The 27,603-nt window shown below is 39.3% G+C and overlaps 2 protein-coding genes across 2 annotated transcripts; one reads left to right on the top strand and one right to left on the bottom strand.

Annotated features, from left to right (window-relative positions):
- Nucleotides 1-208: 208 nt before the first annotated feature.
- Nucleotides 209-780, top strand: LOC104469947 (chromosome unknown open reading frame, human C15orf27; the record flags this gene model as incomplete). Its single annotated transcript, XM_010084694.1, has 1 exon — nucleotides 209-780. A coding segment is annotated over one exon (572 nt), but the record flags the coding sequence as incomplete, so codon positions are not given.
- Nucleotides 781-1,460: 680 nt separating this feature from the next.
- ETFA (electron-transfer-flavoprotein, alpha polypeptide) lies at nucleotides 1,461-27,032 on the bottom strand. The gene is made up of 11 exons (XM_010084693.1): nucleotides 26,841-27,032; nucleotides 24,892-24,973; nucleotides 24,709-24,791; nucleotides 23,149-23,248; nucleotides 21,945-22,055; nucleotides 20,632-20,733; nucleotides 18,864-18,932; nucleotides 17,756-17,838; nucleotides 5,979-6,044; nucleotides 2,372-2,452; nucleotides 1,461-1,499 (listed from the first exon to the last, which is right to left on the bottom strand). Exons 1-11 carry the CDS (start codon nucleotides 27,030-27,032, stop codon nucleotides 1,461-1,463), a joined length of 1,008 nt encoding a protein of 335 aa, XP_010082995.1.
- Between the last annotated feature and the right edge of the window lie 571 nt (nucleotides 27,033-27,603).

Raw genomic sequence — 27,603 nt, 5'->3', positions numbered from 1 at the left:
GAGGCAGAGAGGGACAGGGAGTTGGCTGAAGGGGGGAGTGTGGTAGCTATAGCTATTTTCTGTACGTCACACACAGCAGAGGGGGAAGAGGCGCAGGGGTTTTGGAAACCTCTCTCTTGGTAACCTAGCTGCCACCCACCCACCTATCCAGAGCCTGCGGGACCCTGCCTGGGCTTTCAGCTGCCTCTCTGTGCTCTGTTCCCTGCAGACAGCGGTGTCCCCGAGGCAGCCATCTGCATGGTCACCACCGCAGCCATTGATGTCCATCGCCCCAACATCTCTTCTGACCTCTTCACAGTGGAGGTGCCGATGCGGCTGGGTAGCACTGGGACATCCGCCAGCATCACCTCAGGCAGCGCCTCGCAGTCCACTGTCAGCTCAGGCACCCAGGCCTGCAGCGAGAGCAGCCAGACACTGGGCTCCTCCCCCGACTGCAGCACCACCTGCGAGGATGCCGCAGAGCCTGGCACTGGCCTACGGGCCACCCTTGCACCCACCCGGGTGCAGGAGCTGCTGTCATCCCTGTCCGAAGAGGCCTGCCTGGCGCAGAAGGGGCTGGATCCTGTCAACCTGAAGCTGCCCAGCCCTGCGGGCTCAGTGGTGGCCAGCCCTGGCCTGGGCCACCGGCTCAGTGTCTACAACCGCAGGAATCAGGAGAGCCTCGATGTCTTCCCGCTCAAGCCGCTCATCCACTGCCCGCAGGCTGCCCCAGTGATCGATGAGAAGTATGGGGCACTGGGGCCCCCAGAGCCACAGCTGGGACGGGTTCCTGAGGCATAGGGACAGCTTGGGGAAACAGGGACAGCTGTGGTGGACACACTGTGCTAGATCATGAGGCTGCCGTGGGCAAGGTGGCAGTGCTGGAGGAACTCGAGGCATCTCCTGCCATGGCCACCAGCCTGGGGCCAAGCTACCAACAGCTACACCCACCAGTGCCGATGGGGCATGACAGACCTGCCCTGCCACCAGCTCTAGGCCAGGTGGGACCTACAGTGTCCACTAGGGCACAACAGACCTTGCAGCAGTCTTAGGCCAACATGGACCCACAGTGCCTGCAGGGACAGACTACAGACCTGTCCAGCCACCAGCCTCGGGCCAGCCCAGCAGTGCCCAGGAGCACCACAGACCATCCACCAGTCCAGGGCCAGCACAGACCCATGGCTCCCAGTGGCAGGACATAGAGCTGCTGGACAGTCTGGGCTCAGCCTGGCCCCAGGGCTGCACGGCTGGGATGGGAGTGGGGATGGCAATAAACACTGACAAACACGCTGCCTCCTCCCTCTTTCATTCCCTTTCCAACTGTCCTTTCCTTCCTTTCTTTGCTTCCACCGCAACACCACCACCCATGTGCTGTGCCCTTGCCCACCAAAAAAACCCCAACACCACAGCAACCCCATGTACTATCCTTTATTTGCCTTTATTCCCTACCCCCACTGCAGTGCAGGGTCCATCACCATTGCTCACTTCTTCTTCAGGAGCTCCGTCATCTCTGGCACCGCCTGCAAACACCAGTGCTGGGGTAGCGCCTGCTCTCACTCTGACCCCCTCCCCCAAACTGTCCATGCACAGCACCCACCCCCCAATTACACTCCCCACCCTCCCACACAGCATACCACTCCAGGGGCTGTGGGTCACCCCAGCTCACAGCACTCCCCACTTCTCTCCCGCTGAATAAAGCCTCTTAATTATTTAAGAGAGCTACATTTCCATTAGGTGGAAATAATGCATTCGTACAAAATTTATTAAGGAAATTGTCTACATAGTGTTTCTTCAGAATGTGACTTTTCTCTGGCTTACAAAAAGGCCCATGCTCACCACTGAGCCAGCGGGCATTAGTTCAGGAATGGCATTAAGTGCTGGCAGAGCTTCTGCCCACGCCTTTCCACAGAGCCACTACGAGCTCCTGCCAGTCCCACCTCCGGACGTGCACATGGGCAGCTCACACATGTGAGCTGCAGGCACTTGGACACGGGCAAGCTCACAGCTCAGTTTTCCCAGAGAGAACTGCAAGTTCCTCACAGGTGTCAGTAAGGCAGCAAGCCCAGGCAAAATAAGAACTCCTCCTGCCAACTCAGTACTTTCATACTTTATGAAGCTTAAAAATAAGCACCTATGTGCAGTTATTTCTCAAAACGGTTCATATTCAGGCAACTCACGTATAGGCAGGCTGGCTGTGACACCCTGCCCAACACACATGATAGCTTCTACTTGCAGGGATTGAATTCTGAGCAGGAAAATAATGAAATCAAAGCAAATTCTTCAAGAAAAAACACAGTAAACACCCTCACACAGACATTTTTAACTGTTATTATCTAAGCTATCATTAGATCTCTGAAACAGTTACCTCACACATCTCCAAGTTTAGACTCACCTGGAATAGGTCTGCCACCAGTCCATAGTCTGCCACTTGGAAAATTGGAGCTTCTGGATCCTTGTTAATAGCAACAATGGTCTGCAAGCATGAGTAAAGCACCATGTGAATATATATATATATTAACATGTAGGGCTAAATTCTCTCCAAGCCCCTAGAAGCAGAAGATATGACTCACAGATTTAATAAATGTTTTTCCTTTCCACCTCAAAAAACAAACACCCCCTCAAAAAGCCCCTCCCTTCCCTGCTCATTGCATACATCGGGGCTATCCTTCCCTGTTGAAGAGTCCACCAAAAAAATTATTACAAAAGACTAGCCTCAAAATCTAAGCCATACCATTACAGAAATAACTCCAAGGTAGCATCTAAAACAAGTACAATAAAGCCATGCCTAAAGGCCTCTGCAATTACTATGGGACATATAATTTAGTTTGTTACACGGTAAAGAATGCACATGATCAAAATCCCAACACAACAGTCCAGATAAATGTCTTTCTTGGTTTAAACTCTGCCATACAGGTAAATCATTCTGTAAATGTCCGAGACAGCTTCCAGCTAAATAAGCGTGGGTGTCCACATCAAAATCTACAACAGGATGGGGAGCACTCCTTAACAGATAAGGAGGAAAAAAACAATAATAATAATTAAAAAAAGACAGCTCATAAAAGGAGCCTTACACCAAGCAGGGGTCTAAACCACAGCACTCCAATACTGCCTTTCCACCTAAATGCTGCCAAGGAACTCTGATTCAAGGCAACAAGACTCCTCAGGACAGCTCTAACCCAACCGTCATTTGATACACTTACCTGCCACTCCCAGGTAGCCACAGCTCATGTCTCTCCATTTTACTCCCTCCACTGAATGTACTTGTCCAACAAAATTAATGGCACAGTATCATACACCTAGTGGCAGAGACTCAAAGACCCCAGTTTGCAAATCCTGTGGTTTTTAGCCCATAGAGACGTGTTTTCTTCACAGGTCATTTGTGACTGTGGCTCACTATATGCAAGAAATTACCTACAGCAGAGCGCTGCTGCTGCCCTATTGCCAGCTCATAACCAAAAACCTGCAAGTATTCCAGTAATACTTCCCCTGAAATATTTTTCCCAAAGTTTTATTGTTTTTATTTCAGTTACCCCATTTGCACATGCGAGCCTCCACTGACAATTCTACAGTGCAGGAAACAAGATCCAAGCTGTGATACTCAAGGATATTAGCTCCATAAAGACTTCTCCTATGCTCTGAGGCCCTACCACGCTTTCCAGAACCATTCACAGGGGTTAGGGCTAAGGGCCAGCTCAGACTAGCAGTTGGTGACACCCTGGGGGCTGCCAGCTCTGTCCTTATCACAAAAATAATTAACACCAGTTGCTTGCAAAACTGGCCAAAGCCTTGCTTTGGCAGCCTAGTCCTTCCTCTCTCCATTAGCTGAAGTAACTTTTTGGTAAGATCCAGTTCTCTACCTCATCACTAAATCAGACTTTCCATGGTAAGAAGCAAAAGCATCACCTTGCTCGCAACAGAACATTTTCAAGTTACATCTCTTAGAAAGAAAAGATACTGTAACTACCTCATGAGGGAATTAAAAATAAGGAAAGAAAGCAACGATGATTCTCCAAGTCTCCTCTAAAGCTGCATTTTCTACCTTGCTGTGAAAGGACAAATAAATTATACATTTCACTTGGTAGAAAGCATCTGACTACTTTGGAAAACATATCCCAAAGCATACAAGTTCAGATAATTCACTGCACTGAGGGAAGACGGGGACACTCCAGAGTTCCCATGGCTACGTAATTCTTTGTTTGTAAAAACTGGAGTTTTCAGTAACTACAATACATATATGCTTTGGCTAAAAGGAGAGCAGAACACATTTCAAACACAGATAAGTAAAACTGATTTTTACAATGTACATATTTGTTTACATTAGAAAAATTATGATATGTGGGAGAAATGAAACTGGTAAGTACGCATCTAATATCAAAAGTTTCATCTGTCCTTATTTCCTATGAAAGGACATCTCAAAATGTCACACATGGCATCAGAAAAGCCAAAAAAGCTGGGGTTTTGCTGTTACAGTACAGGGCAACATCACTGCTCAATGCTGTGGTATCAAAGGAAATTCTGGCACTTAAAGTAACAGGTTCCCAGTACTGCTGGTAGTCTGAACTGAGATAAGGCAGGAGATAAACACAAAGAGGGTCAGATTACATTTTATACAGCTTTAAATACACAGCTCTCAGTCAATGGCTGATGCTAATCCCACCCACCCATCTTCTCCCTCACCCAAAAACACAGCTGGAGGCTGAACATCTCAAAACAAAGACCATTGCAATAGTGTGGCCCATCAGCTACTAGCAGAGCCCAGAGGGAGCGAGGACAACCGCGGCAGCACCACATCAGTGCTGCCCTCACTGACTCTGACACTGTCTGTCCCTGTTGTCTCCCTGTTGCTGCACTGTGAGTAGAAGAGACAAGACAACACTGTACCACTAAAACCACTGAGAATACACTGCTACAGATACTATTATTCACGCTTTTCAACAGTTACCTCCATCCCTGCCCATCCTTAATTTCTAATTTTGGTTGGGTTTTTTGCACTGTGTTGACTAATGCTAACATGACTCAAGTCCCTGATTTTACAAGACTGATGCTCGCAAAAGGGTGCTGTATCCCAAATACATCTTACGTGATTTTTCCCAAAACCATATTTAAATAATATATGCAAAAAGAACTAAATTGTAAGAAAGCACAGGTCATCCTACCACACAGGCTGGCTTCTGAGGACAATTACCAGTCACATAAACTCACTGCTCTGTCATTGGTTGAACACTAGACAAACTGAAGGATCTGCCTGTAAAGTCAGGCAAACCTTTTACTCAGTTTTATAAGCTAATCAAAGTTTTGGGTTTGGTTCCTGCCAGAAAGTATAAGTTCATTCCCTGGAAATAAGAAAAAAAATAGTATTTTTCTAAAATCACTCACAAGGAGGCAAGACAACTTTCAGGTTTTCATGTTTGGCATTTGAAGCGTGATTCTCCAGGTAATTCTGGTCCTCTTTCCAAACACTGCACTGTGGACCAAACCGGCAATTCCAATTTCTGACTATTTGCTTTGGCAACTAATGAGTTAAACCTTTTAAAGTTTTACTGCCATTTTATAATAGGTTTCCATTTGAATGGCTAAATGCAGGAATGTCAGAAACATCTTTTGCTTTATGGAATAGTAAGTTCATAATTCAAATTGCACATTGTTATGCATGAATTAATATGTCATACTCTGAAATAAACGCAAATTGAACTATTTTATAGAATTCAGGCATATGTGGGTGTTTGTTTTTTTTTTTTTAAATAAACAAAGTAAGTTGCCCCTACTTACCACTTTGTATTGTAGTACAATGGTTTTTCTGTTGTGTTAGATCTTTTGCCATGCTGTCTTTTTCTTTCCAGCAAGGCTTAGAAGGCTAGCATGTTTTAAAGCAGCAGACAAACTGGCAGTTTTAACGTTAAAAAGAACAGGAAAGCTGGCTAAAGTACCGATGTAAAAGCAAAGAAGTAAACTCATTTCTTTCCTCCAAAACCTTTCCTAGAATATCCATCTTTATGTACCTTGCTGTCTTTCATCCCAGCCAAGTGTTGGATTGCTCCAGATATTCCCACAGCAATATAAAGTTCCTAGAAGAAAATAAAAATTACACATTTTTGGTACCCACGACATAGTTTCAGTAAGCTCTCGCAAAACTTAGTCACATGCAGTAGTTTCTACATTACAATAGCTTTTAATGTTAAAGGCAGCTGATGATTGGTTCCCTTCCCCACTTGGGGATGCAATATAACTGTAAAAGGAGACTCTCACAGAACATCTGGCAATGACATATGAGGGGGGGGGAAATCTGCATCAACGTAAGACACTTCCCAGCTAGAGGACAGGGCAATCAGTGCTGCCCATGACCCTGGAGCTTCCCAGTGCAAATATTAAGCAACATAACCTACAAATGGATAATGCAGTTGCCTGAAGAGAAAACCTATGGTTTTTTTAAGGCTCTAGGATCCTTTAAATAAAATGCACAAAGCTGAAATTGAGGTTTTTAAACCTTTCAAAAGTTTCCTAAATGGCAGGATAAAACATTTCAGATACTGAAGTGGGCTACTGCACTATACACTTGTATCAATAGTTTCTGTTGCTTGCCCCAGCCCTCACTGTTCATATGCTCTAAAGCTTTTCTTCCCCCATTCACTATCACCTCCTACACAGGATGAGTGAGGAAGTGCTTCCCAGGTAGGCACCAACGTGCAGTAGATCTTTACACTTTGGGGCTCCCAATCTAGCATCTTCAAAGAGACTTACAATCAAAATGGATGAAAATTTATAGGCAAATTGATTTATATCAACAGTTTTAATTCACAGCAGAAAACTAGTTTTTTCCCCTTGGGCTGAAAGTCATCCAGGGCTGTAATCTCTTCATATTTTCAGCTCCTGGATAGTTTTCCCACCACCCCAAGTCAGTTGAACTCGCACTGTTTAGCTACTTAATGTTACAGAAGAAAAACAAAGAAAGTACTTTTCACCAACTCATTTAATAAGAGGAAACTCTAACATACAAAACTAGTTAGGGGATCATCTGTCAAAACCAGCTAGAAGGTGCTATTTACACATGCTTAGAAAAGAACCTCAAATACTAACAGAATTTCTCTTAAAAATATCAAGGTTAGTCCATAATTAAGAACATACAAATCTAATTCAAGATATTATTTTGGGGCCAGGGAGGGTCAAAGGGTCAAGAATCTTATCCCTGTGCAACTGAAGATGTGCATTACAGTTAAGTGGCTTTTAACATGACAGAACAAAGCACAGCTGTGGAACAGGCACAGACCTTCTGAAGAGGCTGGCAAATGAAGGTGTTCAAATACAGAGACCATGCAGAATGCTCTTTCCATACATGCCTAATAGTTATTATATCAACTAAAGAAAAAGATTATTGCCTTCTGATGTTTCTACAGCTGCAGATTTCACCTATTACACTGTTTTTTAAATAGGAATAGATAAATAAAATTTATGAAGCTTTTCTACACAAGCTATCTCCTGTAAAGATTGAAGGGGAGGGAAAACAGCAGGAACAAAGTATTTCCTATTAAAAAGGCTTGCTTTGAAATTCCACAAAAACACACAGCTGTTGAAGACACTCAGAAATTTCTTAGCCTCAGTAGCTTTTGGCTGAGTAGATTACTATGGGAGGTCAATCCATTTCAGACACAGCTGCAATGTAATATAATATGTGCATGTAAGAACTCACAGTAAGAATGCAATATTTTAATTATACCAAATAAAGGAACAGAAGTTACAGGAGAAATTATTCTAACATTGTACAGTCTTTAATACAAGCTCTTTTTAAGAACACATTGATGTAATTTGATTTTTTTTTTAGAGCAATTCATTAAGTGCTAGTCATCTAGACTACCAGATACGCTTATCGGTTTGCTTAACATTGTGAAGTTCAGCCCTTGGAAAGAAGCCAGCTAACCAGAAGCCAGATGCCTTTGTATATGTTCTATTAAAATATCTAGGAAAGACAAGGATTTTCATTAAAAGGACATTTGTAAATCACCAGGCTTGTCTAAAAAGCCTGTATTATGCATCTGAGCCATGTCCTTCTAGGTGATGTGCTTTTGGCTCTCTGGCTATGGTAACTGGTCCACTCAGCGGGCTGTAACACAGCAGATCACCTCAGTGATGTTTTCATACAAAGGACGTACAGGGCAGCATGCTTCTAATCAACAGTTCCATACTGTAATAGTTTAAATCTACTCTACAATTTAGTAGGAGGGAAACAAAGGACCCACAAGGTTTGAATGATAAAGATTCAGGACTGTTCAGTGCTCTCCAAGGAAAGAATTCACCTTGTCAACCAGAGAGGTCATAAAAGACACTGAAATTCAGATCTCTAAGTTCTTTTCAGGGTAATACCCTTGTTTTAATGTTTTTTCCCAAAATCATTAACTTCCATCATGTTTTTTGCTGAGTCCTATCATTTCTACTGTGTTGGGGTTCAAAGTCCCAAGTCAGCACTGTAACCCCAAACACTATGAAGTAAGGTGAGGGAGAAAAACAGAAAGCAGATGGGTACCACAGAGCAGCGGTGCGCCTCCAATGGCATTATGTGACATGCCTGCCATCACAGAGGACCCAAGGTCTGCAAGGAGATCTCAGTTCTTCAGAGCTCATCTATGCAAGAGACCCACACCAAGGCACAAACCAGCATGAATCTGAGACTGGATCACACCTCTCAGGAGCCAACAAATACGGCTTTACATGAACTTCCAAGTTCCTGCTTTTTGGATCCCTGGAAGCTGCTCTGATTACTGCTGTCCGGTGGCTGATCCACAGCCAACAACTACAGGCACTTAGTCAAAGTCCAGGACATGGAGCAGCATTTATCAACTCCCTGGTGCTTGTGCACTGGCAGGTTTTCACTGAAGGACTGCTGCCAGCACTGTGTCACAGGACAACAGCATACCAAAACAGCACACAGATGCTGTATAAAGGGGCTCACTGCATTGTCTGATACGAGATGAAGTCCCAAAAGCAATTAAAGTCAAGGAAGGTGAAAGTTTTGGTGGTATCAGGGCATGGCATCAGATTAGACAATTGCCTTGCCAGTAACTTAATTTCACATATGAAACAGTTACTGTACATGTCACAGCCGTGCTACGAATCTTCATTTTTAATGAACTGGACAGTGGACAGGAGCACAGGGGAAGAGACACTCAGGAAGAGAGCCAACAGTGAGAAAGAGCACAAAGGAGGAAACACACAGCATAGGAAGCAGAATGGACCAAACAGCCAGGGAGTGCACAAAGCAGAGACCAGGAAGGCACATCGAGGAAGTACTGAAATTAAAGGTGTGCTATTGCAGAAAGGGCTCGGTATGTCAGTAATGGCAACATGTGAAGGTGGGAGCATCAGCATGTAACACACACCAGGCTTCTCACAAGAGCTACAGCAGCAGCCAAAGCCGATTCTGCCAGCAAACTGGCACAAAGGCCAAGAACATATTAATTTGTCCTGCCACACAATATCCCTAAGACTCCAGTCAGAGCCAAGACCTTGACAGAGACCCCAAAGTTTGTAAGCAAAGATTTGCATCACAACAACCCTAAAAATAAACAAAAACTCCAAGTCCCAAATTTATCCGTTTATTATTCAAGCGAATAATCCAACTTTTCATTTGCTATTTCAAGTACTAATCTAGCCTCGTATCATCCTTTTGACAAACGTGACTGTGATACATCTTGCAGAGAGTCGCTGTATGCTAATTATTAAAATTAAAAAATCCACCATAGCCATCCCCTAGACTCCTATTTCTGCTTTAAATATACCCAACTTGCATATTAACATCTACAGCAAGTCCATGAGACATTACCTGCATGAATTTGCACAACTGCCTCTAGAATCCACATAGTCAGTTACACAATGTTTGGATAAATGTCACAAGAGTGCTGTATGTGGATGATTATAATTATCAATACACCAATGCAGTTATTTTCCTGTGCATACTGATTCTTCCAATTATTTATAGAAAAATTTGTGGCATATAATATTACTTCATTTTTATGAGAACATTTTAAAATGCCTTAGGCTGCCTTGGGGCAGTTAAGGTACATTTGCTCAACAGAACCACAAGAACAGTTTTCAGTTGCAATTTACAGTGACTTTGAATGCTGTTACAAGAAGCTACTGTGCATCCACAGGTGCAACACAAGATGAGGTAGTTACTTTGCAAGCATGCCGTCAGCTACTATTGATTTTTATGCCAACTTTTGAATTATGCTGAAAACCTTCATTGTACATCAATTTATCATCCTACCAGCAGCATGCTTTTAAACAGGCTAGCTTAATAAACCCCTTTGGCACATGTACTCTTTTTAAAGGCAGCTCAGATATTTTACTTTATTTGCAAGAGTGAAAGGACAATGAAATTAGAAAGAAATCTTTGTAATGAAAATTGCTTCATACAAGAGATTCCTTCCAATTACAAGCTATTAACCCAATAAAATATTTTCTGGTTTGACACTAGTTCATATGTATTACACTGTATATCAAACAATTACCCAATATGTACTACTTTGATGCAGCTGAATATGTTCCATTCAAGAAGCACACATTACCAAACTATATCCCAACTACAGCTTCTTTTTCACTTTAAGAACCTTTGATCAGCCAAGCTATGTAATTACTCTTAACTGTGGTTAGGGTGTCTGCCGGAGTGCAGGACCATACAGCAATTTTTTTTCCTCTCTCTAGGGAAAAGCACATCAATTGCTTTCAGCTAAATGCACTCACATATGAATATTTTAGTACAAGTTAATGTTTCTGCACCAACCCCAAAGGAGCAGAGCATCAATTTGTGAACATAGTTTTCTTAGAGTTAAAAGCTACACTGGATAATGCAGGATGAAAGGGGTTGTCAATCCTTAGCTTTTTAGCAAGTCAGAGAAAGGTAGTCTGTAAATTCAGTCCCAGCTGCATACAAACAGCTCTCTGAAGTTTGCCACTATCAAGCTACTTTTCAACAATAGTGAATTACCAGAGGACATATTCCAAAAACAATTTCCCAAGCATGGTCAGTTTTCCCAATGCTATTCCCATCTGCTAGCTACCCAACAGCTTCAACCATTTATACGATGAAAAGTGCACCTGCTGGTCTGTTAATATTCTCTTATATGTGTAACAAATTAGGAAGTAGTGAAAATGTTACCTCTGATAAGCAAGGAGTAGAACATAAGTGAGTACCATCAAGGAGTGACACTTTTAATGAAGCTAACGGAATGAACTAATTCCGTTCATTCTGTCGTTAGTAATTGTAGGTAAGAGTCAGATAACAAAAAGGAACTGAAATACTGTAATGAAATATCTTGTTTCACTGTCCCTACACTTCCCCACATGAGCGAAGGGAAACAAAACCTAACATATACGCTAACCTGAGCAAGCAAATGATCTCTAAGAAAGTGATGGGAACAAACACTGAAGAAGAGTATCGACTTATTATGCAATGAAACCATGAGTCACTCATGCATTTTACAGAGAACAAAATCAGGCTAGAAGTATTTGATTGCTTTGCCACAGCATACAAAGAAATACGAAATACAGGAATAATGTCAATAACGATATTGTCTTTCTCCCTTCCTGCTACTCCCAAAGCAAGAAGATGACTGCTAAGTGCTAAAAAGCCATTCCACCAGTGAAAGGGACTGCCTAGCAAAATACAAGCTTGGAAACTGTCCCATCCTCTTGTAAAAGCAATGGAGCAACAGGAACTCCACTGCTCTGTAGAAGACTATTCTGCGCCTTCATCCATCCCTCTACCAGGAAATGCTTCCTTGCTATTCAGCTTTCCTTTTCCTGCTTCCAATTTCATCCCATTCCTGCATTTTCTACCTAATGTAACACCTTAGGTTGTTCTTCTACAGCTTTGGTGCCTTTCCACCGAATCAACATCTCACTCTTCAGTGCCTCAATTGAAGCTGCACCTCTTTTTCACTCATTATTACTGTCAATTCCCAACAGTTGTAAATCAGAGCGCCTCTGGTATGAAATCAAAGCTTAAGTACTGAAGCTAAACTGGTCAGCAAGTTTACTCCTGACAATCATATCAGAACTACACTGAATTCCCATCTGCCTTCCCCACCCCAGGTTTCACAGCACATCCAATATCCAAATGCCTTCTGTGCAATCCTATCACATTTCAAGCACAATCATCTAACCCAGTGTCAATTATTACCACATCACATTTCCAAACTCCAGCCTTCCTGAGTTTTCCATCTCAGTTTCTTGTCACCTGTTAGAACAGTATTTTGTGCCCACTGGTGAAAGTGAAAAGACAGCAGCAACTGAACACCTAAAAAAAAAAAAAAAAAAAAGAGTTCTGCCTGGCTGCACTATCCTTGTTGGACAGACCCTCCGTATACTGCACCCTTCTCAAGAATAAAACATGGCAATAAAGTGAGATGGTGAAGGTGAGGCCTTCTAGCTGTGGCCTACCAGTGGCTAACCCCAGATGGACACCTTGAGTCCTGCAGTGGTGAAGTACTGGTCTGGCCACGTCTTCCCTAATGCCAGCTAGAAAAACCTACACAAAAAGCTAAAGCAGTTATAGAACTGGATCCCAAAAGAACACAGACTTCAATAGAGGAAAATAGAATACATTAAAAAACAGGGAATGTTTAAAATTAAGAGGCTGAACTAGAAGAATGCCTTTCAGGCAGCAGCAGATCCTTCACTAAGAAGATAAGAAAATAAACAGCCTAAAATGACACATACTTTCTGAAAAAAAGCAACTCGCAGCACCACCAAGGTTTTGTTTGTTTTCTGGGGGGAATAAATTGATAATGAGATAACGTCAATCCCCCTTCAAAAAGTTTAAAGGGAGAAATACAACTAGAATAGGACACAGGGGAAAACTTGGGAGACCACAGGGAACAATTTGGGTGTCCAAACATAGGTGCCTAGTGGCATCATAGACAGAGTAGGATTTCACACCTGAACGGTAGATGCTGCTCCAGAAGGAAGCCTCCAGGTCCCACACAGTAACTACCAGCCCTGTGAAGGTACTTCTTCACGCCCCAGATGGCTAAAACGTCATTAGGCACTTATTGGCAGGCATTCAATCATCCCCTATATAGGCCTTCATCACAAATCTGTACTGTAAATGTCACACCTCAGAAATTAACAAAAGCTACTTAAGACTTAGAGCACTTGCTTTCCTTTTTTCACAACAGGCAGATTTTTTAAAATATTAGACATTAATGCAAGTTCATGAGAAAGATTACATATTTCATTGTATATTAGAAATGTTGCTATAATCACACCTTGAGTAAGGAAAGCTAATACCGAACTAATAAATGAAGCATTCATGTCCTATTTATAGAAGTTTTAAATAACTGAAAAACATTATTTACCTTCTTCTCTTCCCTTCTTTTGTTCTTGTTTATTTGTTTTGTTGGTTTTTTTTTTTAAACAAGGTAAGAAGAACTGGGAAGATTCCTACTGTGTAAACTAACGCCCCTGACTATTTGAGATTTCTTATCTAAAACCAGCAGTCACTCTGGGATGGAGATGGGAGGCTTGATTTGTACAGGAATTTAGTATTTTCTAACTGAACATACTTAACAGTAGGAACTCATGGGAAGGATATTTTTATCTAAAGCCAACTAATTTGAACATCCTTACAAGGGCTTTTTTCTTAAACAGAAACTACATACAGTGCTTAATCTGAGAACTGAATTACATTTTTTTGCAGAACACCTGCATATAAGAAATAATGGAAAACAACTGGCTTTTAAGTTAAAAAAATACACTTCAAAACTGTTTGTCACTGAATAAGACACTGAATATACTAAATTACTTTTTTTAATTAGGAAGGTAATATTTTGTATTTTAATATATTCACATATGCCTAAAAATTTCCTTCCTTCCAACTCAAACGTCAGAAATCGGCCTTCTCTTTCCTAAGACAGAATGTTCAAAGAGGAGCTGCAATCACCTGAAATCAACAGGTTAAAAAAAGCTACTAACACAAACAAAAATAATACATCAAACATTTTAAGAACTGGAATAAAATTATCCAAAAGAAAAATTAACAAAGACCCAGTCAAAAAACAGCAAAACGCATTAATTCCAACATGAACAAAAGCTCAAAGTTCAGAGATCCAAGGCTATTTTGAAAGTGTAAATGTACTGTGCAGAACTAACTCTCAAGCAGAAAGAAGGTGAAGTTTGTACTCCTTAGTTAACTGCATTACTTCATTACTTAAGCAAAACCAACTACAATTATTTCTTGACTAGCAGTTTGCTCATGTATTAACACACAAGGATTTCAGGAAAGCTGCTGTGGCTGTGAGGTTCTTGTGTCCTGTGATGCACTGTCTGGGCTATACTCTTAAAAACTGAAGCCAGTCATGGAATTACTGAAGGACCAGTGACCAAAATTACCCTTCCTTCACCAAATCCACAATCAAAGGCACAAGGGAAGAAATACGCAGATCTTTTGGATTACTACCTTCTTACCTGACAATCAGCACAGAAACACTCCCCATCATTCATACACAGAAATCAGCAACAGAAGCACCTCCCCTCTTCCTGAGCTTGTAACTAACTCTTCTCCCTCTGTAATCTCAAAAATGACCCAATTCCAGAGTCCTTTAAAAACAATGCATTCCAATCCTCCACTGAGACTGGGCTAGAGACTATTAATAGAAGAGTAAGAGCATACGCCAAGACACTTTCCCACCAGAAACTACCAGCTGCACAGGAGAGCAAGTATGTCTCTAACTCCAGCAGTTTCTCGTATCTGAGATACTCCCTCTGCTTAAAACCCACACCCCCAGGAGGGCATGCACTGTGTCAACTGGAGTTCAAAACTAAACACAGAACTCAGGTCTTGCTAATGTAACTGATGTACAAAGCTGCTTTGCAATTTTCCAGATAAAACACCATGAGGTCTCAAGCATACCTGATGAAAGCAGTCATTTTCTAGAGGACTGTCAAAATAGCCAGTTTAAACTTGATCCGATCAAGGAAGTTCAGTTCACTTCCTCTTTAAGTGAATTCTATCTTCCACTGCAGAGAGTAATTTTCTAGCTGAAGTGCCAAAAAGACAGTGAAATAGAATTAGGAATATGAAGCTAAGAATTTGCAGCTTTAAACGGCCTCACATTTAAGATACTATCCAGCACATGGAAAAATTAATTCCTCTAGTCAGCAACTCTGAGGGCTTAGTATCAATTCAATTTGCACTTTCATTACAATTAACATAAAATATTTTCTATAGTTCTAAGCCACTGTATGCTGTCATTGCATGTATTTTAAGATCCAGAAGAAATATTTGAATTTGAAAGACTTTTCAGTACCCTGCATAACTCACTACTCAATAAATACTTGTAAAGGGAGGTAAGAGAGAAGTGCATCAACCTGCTGACAAAAAGACATAGCACCACCCATTGTGCCAGTTAGGACTGTTTACTGACACAACAGTTTAACATTCATTATAGTCAGTCCTGACTGACTAACGACTATTTTCACAATCCTCTAGCAGATGACAATGATGACGTTGACATGATCCTACGATATAGCCGTATGTTCTTACGACTTTCACATGCTGCTATGAGCCGTCTGTGGCAAGTTATAGCACTATGTCTTCATCAAACACCATCCCTTTTTGTTTCAACATAATTGTTTATATGCCCTTGACTCTGGAAAGAATGTTCACTGCTGAGCCTCAAGGCACACAAACCAGACTGAGCTCTCTTCAAATTAGCATTTTCCACTTTGTTAGTGGATATTTGGGTAGCGAAGAACAAAGGATGGTCAGTCTCATCTCATGCCCTTTCAAAATATGTAGTTAAATACAGCTTACTCCTTGGTTTTCAAAGGTTTGAGAACACAGCAGCCAACTAAAGACTGCCTCCCTATGACAACCAACTCTGCCTTCTTTGGAACCTACAGTTTCCATAGATGTTGCAGTTGCACTTACTGAATTAGTGTTGATTAGTTTGCTGAGACCTATAGCTGCAAAACTTTGGACCTTAGAAGGTGCATTATATTTAAATACAAATGTTCCCTTAGCAAAGAGGAAGTGTTACAACTGGGGGCTACAGCTGCCCTGCACTATGTCCAAAACAGTAACAATTACATACTATGCACAAAAGAAAGACATCACCAAGAAGAATTAGGGTTGCATTTATAATCTGCAAAGCCTCATAATTTCCTTGCATAGTAGAGGTTAATACCACTGCTACCAAGATTTTGGAAGGACACAATATGCAATCAGATGGACCTTAATTTTTATCAATAGGTCTATTTTTCAGAAGCTGTTTTTTGTAGCAGTTGGTTATCATACAGATTTACAGGTTAAACATTTGTGTGCCTAGAAATAGCTCCACTTAGCCCTACTGGGCTATCATCAGAAGGCCTTTCATGAGGACTTTAAGAAAGAAAAGAAAAAAAGAAAAAAAAACAGCAAACAACCCTATCCACATTTCAGGACAGACCAACTCAGAAGCCCAAAGTATCTTCTTCAAGAAAATGCAAGAGGCAGAACTGACAACAGACTCCAGAAATCCTAAGTTCCTGTCCGGTCTCTTCAAGTATTGCTCTATCCTGCTGGATGTATTACTGGAAAAATAACGGTCATGGTTTTAAGTTCTTGAATTTACAGGTCTTAATGGTACAAAGGCAAAACACTTCAGATCCTATCAAGGCACTGGACACTCACAGCTTTTTAGTATTATTTAAGTTATTATGATTTGGTAAATGCAGCAGTTGAAATACAAGTTTCTTGCTATGTTCCAGCTCACTCTCCCTTTCTGGTCTCATTAAACCATTAACAAGTAAAAAGTTGTTCTTTGGTGCCTTCTGTTTTCAAACACACTCAAAGAGAACTGCTTACTGAAAGGCTAAATGATTACTTGGTTATGTAGCTCAAAGCGTACATCTGACAAATTTCCATACCTGCCTATGTTCTTAGTCACAACTGCCTACTCATGTCCATGATCATTGCATGTCAGTACGTGCTACCACACATTCTACCCCACAATGAGATGACCTACATTTGTAACTTCTTATTTACAAATGCTCACATGTGCTTTATCTGTCTACCACTTTCCCTGCATTTCCCCAGGTCATATTGAACAATGAAAGTAGTCTCAGACTTCTGTATGACAGAAAGTACCCCCATAGATCCAAAAAGACACAAGGATAAAAATCAGTCCCCTATGATCTCAGGATGTGTAGCAGAAAAGATGTGCAGCAGGCTACTTCCCAACATTAAGCCACTCATAAAAGTAAGCCCTGCTTGGTATTTCACTCTACAGCAGCCAACCTGTGGATTATTTATCTCTTAAATTTCTTGCACTTTCACCTCTTACAGACATTGTTCTTAGAACGTAATGCAATAATCCAGTTACAGTTACCAAAACTTTAAAAAAATCATCACCTGTAAAAAAAACCCAAAATAAGCCACTTCCCAGACATCAAGGACATATCAATATAATTTCAAGTTTATGTTGGCAACATGTCTTATCAATGATGGCTGTTAGAAAAGTAAAACAGGTTCAGCACAGGCAACTATGAAAAAATCCAGCATGCAAAAACCTCTGACAGAGCTGTCTGCAGAACACTTCTGATTGACCCCAAGTAGAAATTTACACCACAGCTTGCTGCTGTAGTTTTGCAAGGGCATAGTCAAGTGACAGTATCACAATGGGCACGCAAAGATTTTCTTAGTTAGGCTCAGTACCAAAACTTAGCTTATTCCTAAACATTTGCTTTGAAGGAAAATCCATGCTAGAAAACATCACAGCTCTTTTATGAAAGATATTTCCATACTTACTGGTGCAACTATTTTGCCAGTCTGTCCAACTTGCAAGTCATTAGGAACAAAGCCAGCATCAACAGCTGCACGGGAAGCTCCAACTAGTTGAAAGAAAATATTTCCATTGTTTTCTTTTAAAATACTAGCAAGCCAAATTTATATCACCATAAAAGCACACGTATTTTACTGAAGAGTCTCACACTCTAAGGGCACGTATTTAGAAACTTCCCTCTTAAGAGCTCTTATGGTAATCCCTCTCTACACCACTGGCTGAAACTTCCAAATACTAAGTGCTAATGCACTTCATAAGCAACAGGAAATCCTTACTCCCAGCACCAGAGGGACATATATTTAAAACCAAGGATTTCAGTCTGGCATATTTCCATTATTTTCTCTCATTACTTTGTCAAAAGAGGATTTTCCCATACATGTCTTCCCACAATGTTCCTCCATGTTTGAAAAGAACACACGTGCCATCTTACATTGCTGTGGAGCTCAAGAGTCAGGCACAGTAAAGAAAAATGTCAAAAGTAAACTTAAAAATGCCACATGGACACTTAGTGAAGCCATTCACATAAAACTATTAATTTATTATTACATGCAAAATCTAAAACTAAGGTAGTTAAAATGTTAATGCAAACAGTTCCTCCTCCTCCCCCAACCTTTACTTAAAATATTTGTCTGAAACACCGCTCATGGTCTGTTTTCTCCTGTTAATGCAAAAGCATAGCAAAAAGAGCCACTCAAACCACAAGATCCTGGAAAAGCAATTCTGTAAAGGAGTAGTATATAAGGAAGTACAAAGAAAATATCAGATCTTCAAAATGAGCTACAACCATTTTTTAATTTATACAACTTCACTTTTTGTTTGGGAGCCTGTGTTCTGGAGATTTGAGGAGGACAGTGAATATTACAGTTCAGTATTTTGCTTCATACATAGGCATTTAAATGCACAGCTGACCACAAGGACAAAGAAAAAAAACTTATCTACAACTAAACCAACAAGATTTTAAGAATTTATTTGACAGGGACATGAAAATAAAAGGCTTAGGATCAACATTGTTTTTAATGTGACCTTTTCAAATATAATAACAAGGGTTAAAAAAAAAAAGGAAAACAAGTTTACCTGCAGCATGCAATTGATCCGCAAGATCGTATAACAATTTAAAATTTTCCCCGCTCTTCAAGCCTCTCCCTTAAAAGATAAGGACAAAAGAAGAAAGAAGAACACAATAGGCTGCAAGGGCTTTTTTTATGACCTACATAACAAACTTTTGCAAGATGTTTTATTGCCTACATAAACTTCTGCATTTGCATAGGCACAAATATACGCTTGCATAGGGTATTTTTGGATATAATACTAAATCCTACTTAGTATTTGGAGATTTAGCTTTTGTCTCTGTGATTAATATTATTTCATATATATAAACCAACACCACTCTCTTTAGTTTACTTCCTGCCTACAGCACCATCAAGATCATTCTCTGAAATCAGGGAAACAGGGTTTTTTTTACTAATTTGTGCTCCCTCTGCTGGCTTTAGGTACAAAATTCTGTAGTGGAATAAGTGTTTTGCCAATCGACGGGGTTAGCACAAAGGACACAGGCACCAAATCAAAAAAAGTTAGCTTATTATATTTAAAGTGGTAAAATAATGAGGAAAATAATGCAGTGAAAATAAATTAAAGCAAGATAAGGTAAAGCAGCAAAATAATAAGCAAACTACTATAACAAGCATAAAATAAGGTAATGCACCTAATCATTACTACATAGAGTTTGCGTTAGTGTTTAAGAAGGATACATCATCAATTGCCCGCATCTTACGTTACCATCATCCAGATCCGCAGTTGCTGGGGAGCCCAGTTGGGGCAAGGATTTGGAGAACCTTTCCCGCAACTGGGAAATTCCTATACAGTGTGTCCACTATATAGATGAGGCTTCCAAATTTCCCTGCAAACGTTCCCCGCTTTTATACAGTTGAATAAACAACTTTTTATCTTAAACTGCAAAAAACATCCGGTGTAGTTTTTTTCCTTGTTAACTTTAGTCTCAAGTTTGGCCGAAACAGGAGAAGAAAGATAACAAGAGTAAAGGCCTCTGGTAATTTTGATTACGTATCATCTCTCAACAAAGCCTGTCATGACCAACCCTGCCACATTCTTTTATCTAGCAGTCTGTCTGTTACAACAGGCATATCCATTTTTTAAGTGTGGCTACTGTTACACAATTAACATCTTTCTGCTGACTAACCTTATACAGTAAGCATTACAGCAAAGCTCTATAAGTGTTACAACAAAGCTTTTATAAATTGGCATATATTCATAAGGTAATACATTGCATATGTCACCAATATTATACAGATTAGATATATTGTTAGGTTGTGAGGTTCATCTAGGCCAACTTTGGTTTAGGGCCTCACTGCTCAGGCCCTAGTATTTGAGTAAGGAATAATTTTTTAGCTGTAGGTACACAGTAAAAATCACAGTCCAACACTTTATACCTGAAGAGCAGAACACAAATAATCATTTTAAAAATCATTAAAGCCTTTACATAATAATGTTTAGACTGCCTCTAATGATTAGAAATCATTTTAGACATGACAGATTTGGATCTAAAAACAGTTCATACTGCTATAATTCTAAAGGGAGTCACCAAATATGACAATGTTCTTAAAAAGCCTACTAGCATATATTAAACCTGTGTTTTGCCTCCTCACAAAAAATACATGTTGGCTGCATTCCCACTGGCCCCTGTGCCATATTTCAGAATTGCACCATCATATTTTTTTTAATGTATCACATTATAGTGTTCTGCTACAGGTATTATTTCATTATTTAATCAAGATGTACCATTACTTAAATGTAAAATGACATAGTTTCAATATTATCTACTTACCACCCGATACAACCACTTTGGCACTAGTAAGCTCTGGTCGATCGCTTTTTGTCAACTTCTGCTCAATCCATTCAGATAGACCAACAGGCGGTGGAGGGGTTACTGCATTCATCAGATGAAGAAAAACATCCATAAGAAAAAGGATAAAGCATGTATTTTCAACCTTTTAAATTTGAGCTTAAACTTAATGCAAAAGGTCATTATATAAACAACTCTACCACAAGCTTTTAATTATCAGTAATTGCTCTATGGCTCCGAGTTACAAGTCCCTCTTCATTAGTTGTGTTTAAATAACCTATAGCACAAGCTGCACTAAAAGGAACGTCTGTTGTATAAGTAATATATTGATAACAACCCAGCATAAGTGTGGTTCTTATTAGGAAAGGCAAACAAGCCAACTAAGTAGCACAATGACTGTGCAATATGCTAATCTTAAGTATCAAGTAGTATTTGTTCCCCAGCACCCATAGATGTTAGGAAATACATGACAGTTCAGAGGCAGGTACCAAGCCACCCAGGAAAATATGAGGACTGGGACACACACAAACACACAGATCACATTATTAATGATTGCCTCTGCTGGATTTACAGCACAGTCATAAAAAGGCCCACAGAGAAAAACAGCGGAAGAGATCAAACACCAGAACACGTTGCCCAAGAGCAATTGTGAAGTCTCCATCTGCGGAGATACTCAAAGCCTGACTGGACACAGTCATCTAGATCTCAAGAAGTCCCTTCCAACCTCCACTACTCCGTGATTCTGTGACTGGGTTTCTCTATTGTCAAAGCTACACTGGCTTCATTAAAATAATAATTTAAACTAATTTAGTTAAAACTTATATAAAAAATGATTTGGTGTTCTCAAACCAATTTAAACTGCTACTAAGTTAGCTAATAACACTGTAATAACCTATTTCAATTGAAATATGACCAATTAAAACCAAAACTCTGGATAGCCAGCCACTCCTATTTTTGCCAAATGTTGCTTTGAAAACCAAACTTGTTATTCAAACAGCTGTAACTTTAAACAAGGAAAAGTTTCAATATTGCAGTGGCAGAAGTTTAAGCAGCAAGTGAAACAGGCACAGATAATCTCCATTTCTGGTTGAAGAGAAAGTAGTAACTGAGCAGATAATCCATATTTTCCCTTACCAGGCATCACTAAAAGAGCAAGCACACATATTAAAAGAATAAAGCTAAGACTGTGACAATCAGTTTGCTTTCACAAATACTTTTGCAAAACATCACTGTGTAGTGAGCAGAACTAACAACACTATTACATGAAACGACAAAATAACAGAACAAATACTCACAATTTTCTAAAGCGGCACTACCACCACTTGTTGGTGCAGCCTCAAAAGAAGTTCCCCGTACAGTAAATACTTTAATTGCTTCATCACATTGCACAGTGCAAAGAATATTTCCTAAAAAGAGAGGCCACGTTGTATTTTTACTGAAGATAATATCAGACATACTATGATTTTAAAAACAAATAAAATTAATATCAGAAGCACATTAGCAGTTCTACTAGAATAGGCAACGTTCAGAAAGTTACTTCCCATAACTGCAGTTTTAGATGACCAAAACTTGAAAGCTAGGCACTTAATAAATGTAGATTACAAGTATTTTAATTTACTTTTTAGTTCCATGTTATGACAACAAATCCTCTTTTCTTAAAGCATCATTTTTCCTGTTGCACGACCTTATCAGAACGGAGGACAATGAGGCCTGCTCCAAGTATCTGTGGGATTGTGTTTCTTCTCAGTGATATACAATATAAGGTATTTACTTTATCCTGGAGGCTGCAGAGAACACTAAAAGCCAAAAATGCTGCACCACCATCTATTCATAAAAAAAATCATCTTGAAACTGTGAATTACTGGGAAGCAACTTCAAAGTGCAACACAAAAACCACATTCTGGTAACGTAACTCGAAATGTAATTCCACGTTGTTAGCCTGCCGGAGTTGTTAGCCCCCTGGCACCATGGGGGTTGCCACACCTCCTAATGAGCTCATATCTAAATTAAAAAACAGGGTCAAACAAGCATTAGAGAAACAAGATTGAAAAAAAGAATTGTAAATTAAGTCAATTAAATATTATAAATTAGTTCAATGTCTTCATAACTAGAAAAAATAACCCCTGGCATCTTAAATCAGAACTAATGCTAGTCATATTAAATAAAGCTGGACAATTAATGTCTTACGTTTTACAAAATCTGATCACAAGTACATTAACAAAGAAATGCAGTATGCATAAAGATTACCAAATTCTATTAATTGAAATGACAGACCTGGTTTCTAACTCATAGTATCAAAATTGTTGGGATTACTTGCTTTCTCACACATGGAGCATCATGTCCATCCCCACATTTCATTTTCACGAACTACAGCAATTCAGGTTGTAAAGTGAATATTCCTGTCATATTCCAAGGTTCTAACAACAGGATTATGTATACAAGTTATCAGCATTGGGTCCTTTATCGCACAAATACCACATACCTTTTGTGATTACTCACCTGCATAGATAGTTCTCACAAAAGTGTCTGGGGACTGAATTTCAATAATGTCAGAAACAGGGGCAACATCAAGTTTACCAGCCACTCTGGGAATAAGATTCTAGAAGTTAAAGACAAAAAGTTAGCAAAGTAAATGCTAAGTAAAATGCACATGGTCAGTAAAAGAATGCCTGATGTCCCAATTTTAACTTTATGTAATGCTGTCTGTAAGTAAAAAGGCACATACAACTCTAAGATTTTTTTAGGACTACTAATGTAGCTTTAGTAGCTAAATAGAATACCATTATTGTAATAACAGTCGAAATTTTATGAGACTTACAGTAAGTAAGCCCTTAATTCAATAGTTTAAATTAGGAGGCTTATTTGCTTCAACAGTTTAAAACTGAATATAGATGCAATTTACTAAGAAATTTTACAATTATGGATTGCTGAGCTCTTAGCACTTCAAGAAAAAAACAAAAACATTTTTGGAAGCTAGTTACCAGAGTTTACAGCAAAAAAACCCCTGCACTCTCCTCACAAAAGCAACAAAATTATTCTAAAAAATAATATTAAAATATATCTTCTGCTGCTCTGAAATTGACTCTAGAAAATTACCTAGCACCTTTAAGAACGGGGAGGAAGATTTGTGATGGGTTAGAGCAAATAAATCATGAAAAAATTAATGATAGCAAGAGTTCTGCTTGCTTTTTGTCCGCCCCCCAATCTGATACAACAAAGGGCCGAGTTCTGAAACTTTTACTCACATTAAGCATTGAAATACAGAAGCATAAACTTTAAAGCAAAAGATATTAGACTCTACTAAGACACAGCAGATCAAAAATAAAAAGAAAAATAAAATAAAAACCCCTAAGACTTAAGGTATGCAAAGATTTATTTCAGCAAAATTGCCAGTATACAGATTGATACTGATTGGAAGTGAAAGTAGTCCGATGGAAGGCTGATGTCATCATTCATCCCACATGGGCAAGATTTCTGAAGTATCCCTTTTCTCTAATTTAGCGGCACCACAACGTTGACCAGATTGTTAGTACCGAGGCTCTCCACATACTTAAAAACACACTCCTTAAAAAACGTTCTGAAAAATTGTATTTTCCTTAAAAAACATCTTGAGGACTTAAATCTCTGTTATTTAAATATATATTTAAAGACATTTCAATTTACATGACTTACATCATAGGTGCAATTCCTCCCATCCAAAAAAATTTGCTTCCAATAGGTCTGCACACTCTAATTTCAACAATTCCTTACAATTTTCATAATGCTTTCAGATCACTTAATCTCTTTTGTGTTAGTGTACATCTTGCCTTGTGTACATAGATCTAGCTGGTTACCACTAAGTATTTCTTCTACACTGCTCCTTTGTCCAAGCCAGCCCATAATAAAACTCAGATATGAATCGGTGCTTCTAAATAATGACTTCTTAAGCAAACTACTGTAACATTTTTTTAAATGAAAAACTGGCTGACCTCTCTCAGGCATTTGATTCACACCCTTGCATACCGTAGTATCTCTGCCTCTTTTCTACAAGAAATTCTCGATGCACTTCGATCTACTTACCTTCCCGAAGGCAGATGCTCCAGCACAAATGTGAGTGTAATTGAATTTTTTATGAGCTTCCAAAATCAAGGGAGTCAGCTCCTCTGAGGATAAAAATATATTGCTCAAAATTTACAGCTATCTTATTTTCAATCACAAATATAAATACCATTTATTTTGTCAATAGGTAAGAACAACTCTCACCTGCTAGAAATCCCTTGTATACATCGTGCTGAGCCACTAGAACTTTTGCAACACCCTGCACTTTGCTGACTTCTTGTGCTACCTATGATTACAAATGAATTATCATTAGTTTGTATTATAACAGCACACAGAGGCTCCGACTGAACCTAGAGCCCCATGGTGGTAGGCACCATTAACAAATAAGAGAGTGCCCCTGCTTCAAAGAGCTCGCAGCCTATAGATTAGTTAAAACTGGAACACAAAAGTGTGTTAATTTTGAAATCAGAATGAACCCGACAGAACAAAATGCCCATCTTCTGACTCACAGCATAGCGCCTTATGGGATAATGAAGATAAGTTTTGTGAATAAGAAAACTACAAAGCAAATCAAACATAGGAAATCTTGCCTCCTGTATGCAGGATTACACAATGGTCTTATGATTTATTACAACAGCCGCTAACATTCATACTTGAGGATTATTGCTCAGTATTCTGATCAAGAAACCAATCCTACTTTTGTTTAAATTGGTCAATATCTACCACACAAGCATACAATGCAAATACAAATGTACAGTGATGTTATGATCTTTGTCCAAATTTTAGGAGCAATCCTTTGTTTTCAGCTGACTTTTGCCTACTGATGTGATGCATATTTTCAATTCTATATTTATGCATTTTTTTGCTTTAAATTTGCAGAAGTGACGTTTAAATGATAAAAGGGTTGTTGCAGATCAGAGAGAAGAGGACTGACAGCAGTGTCTGGAGACCACATGCCCCATCCCAGAACTAGCCTAGTTTTACCAAGTTTGCCAAGTATCAGTTTACCCTCAAAAATTAACAGAAAGAAATAAACAAAAACTCTATAACAACTGCTACAGAATATCTGTTTCAGTAACTGGCTCTTTTGTCCTATCAATATAGATTCTTAGAAAGAAGCTTAAAAAAAACCCCAAACCTTCATTTCTGTAAAGTACTTTTTCCCAGCATGACACACATTGCTAAACAGACATCACATATGTAGTATTACAAAACAAAAAGAACATTCACAATCATTTTTCTATTATGAAAGTGCCAAAGCATAAGGAAATTCAAATATAGACACATCAGGCAATTGATTTTTTCCATTTCCATGATCTAGACAAATATTTGCCTCCAGGTCTCCACCTTTAACACCTGGGTCTCAGTTACAACCAGGCTTCAATAGCCAGGGAGGTTTTTCCACCTATTTGTGAATTATCTGACGTAAGTATGCCTCCTGCATGACATACTACATATTGCTTTCAGAATAAATTCATAAACAATAGCCTAGTATGAAAAATACTAGGCATAATTATTTGTACTTTTACTGTTCACACAAGATTACATCATACAGGAATAAGAGTGTCACTAATGTACTAACCACATTGTCTCTAGATTTTGCTCATAAGAATAAGCCTAACAATACAACAGATAACACAGAAGAAACATTTTAGACATGTGCTAAATTATAAAGTCAAGCAGCACCAATTTCAGAACTGCAGGCTACAAATGCACTCTTGCTATAATACTAGTAGTTGACCAGTAAAAGCAAGATGCTCAGAAGCCCTCTTTGTCACTGTGCTGTTTCATTTCTGCTGGTTTCCATTTGAACAGTATAAGCTTCTTTCCAAGTTGTTCACACTGCAATATTTGAGTTTCAGATTTTACAGGGAAATATTGTTTTTCAAGTTAATTGGCCTTTAGTCCCATAAAAATTTGCTTGCTTAAGCTTTTAGCAACTGATACTGATATTCTGCCTTGTGAAATGAAATCTATACCCATATTTTCACTTCAGAAGAGAAGCAGTTCAAGTGCAGCACACTTCTGGCAGATTAGCAATTCCTGGCACAGTTCCTCTTCACTACAGATTATTTTTCAGGCTGACCAAAATGCTACCAAGTATTGTCTGACTACTTTCATTATTCAATCCATGTGAAAATAGCATTTCCTACCTTGTCACAACTGGTACCAGCTACTAAACAAGAAACTTCACCTCCAAGACGTTTTGCTGCAGTGATAGTGTTTAGTGTGATGGGTGTAAGAGTCTCATTGTTGTGTTCTGCTATGACTAGAGTACTCTGAAACCTCCGGAGCAGTGATGCCTTTAAAGAAAGAAAGGGAGAGAGGAGTTTGGTACTTAGCATTTAAGAAAAACACTGTTCCTAAGAGCATCCAATGCTTTACAGAAAGTTCTCCATTATACAAACCATAGAACACTGTTGTCTACGGAAATAGGCTAAATGGGGATAATTTTTATTAAGTAGGCATAATACATCAGGTGTTAAGAAAAAAGGTATAGACTTGCTTGACTTCAGCACATCTATAACATGCTGTGTTTAAACTAAAACCTCCTCAGGAAAATACTGAACACTAAGAAAAAAATTATTTAATGCATTATATTTGAGCTCAGTCGACCAGCTTAACTAAGTACCTTAAAGAGTAAAGATCAGACCAGCAAGACAAAAACACACAGAAATCAAGGACAGCAAATATGTATTTACTTGTTGGTTTATTGGGGTTATTTTGTGGGGTTTTTTTACTACAGGTTTTAGCCAAAATCTAGCTACAGAACTCACTTCTTTAATTAGTTATGAATAAAAGCATAACTGCATGCAGTGGCAGGATGACAATCAAACAGCAAGGGCTCATAGCCTGAAAACACACTAACAGAACGGTTGAACAGCATCTGGATTTTTTCTTTCTATTTTGCTTAAA

The sequence above is a fragment of the Pterocles gutturalis genome, unplaced genomic scaffold (genome assembly GCF_000699245.1).
Source record: "Pterocles gutturalis isolate BGI_N339 unplaced genomic scaffold, ASM69924v1 scaffold8265, whole genome shotgun sequence".
Taxonomy (NCBI): Eukaryota; Metazoa; Chordata; class Aves; order Pterocliformes; family Pteroclidae; genus Pterocles; species Pterocles gutturalis.
Note: the sequence above shows the minus strand (reverse complement) of the source record. Positions and strands in the feature narration are given on the sequence as shown.

Bases quoted from the DNA above. Each gene is read 5' to 3' on its own strand.
- ETFA (XM_010084693.1), bottom strand. From the start codon at position 27,032: ATGCTAAGTACCAAACTCCTCTCTCCCTTTCTTTCTTTAAAGGCATCA. The intron at 22,056-23,148 runs GTGAGTAATCAC...CTCTCTTTTTAG, and splicing joins TGTGAGAACTATCTATGCAG to GAAATATTCTTTGCACTGTG. The intron at 20,734-21,944 runs GTGAGTATTTGT...TGATGAATGCAG, and splicing joins TAGTGCCGCTTTAGAAAATT to TAACCCCTCCACCGCCTGTT.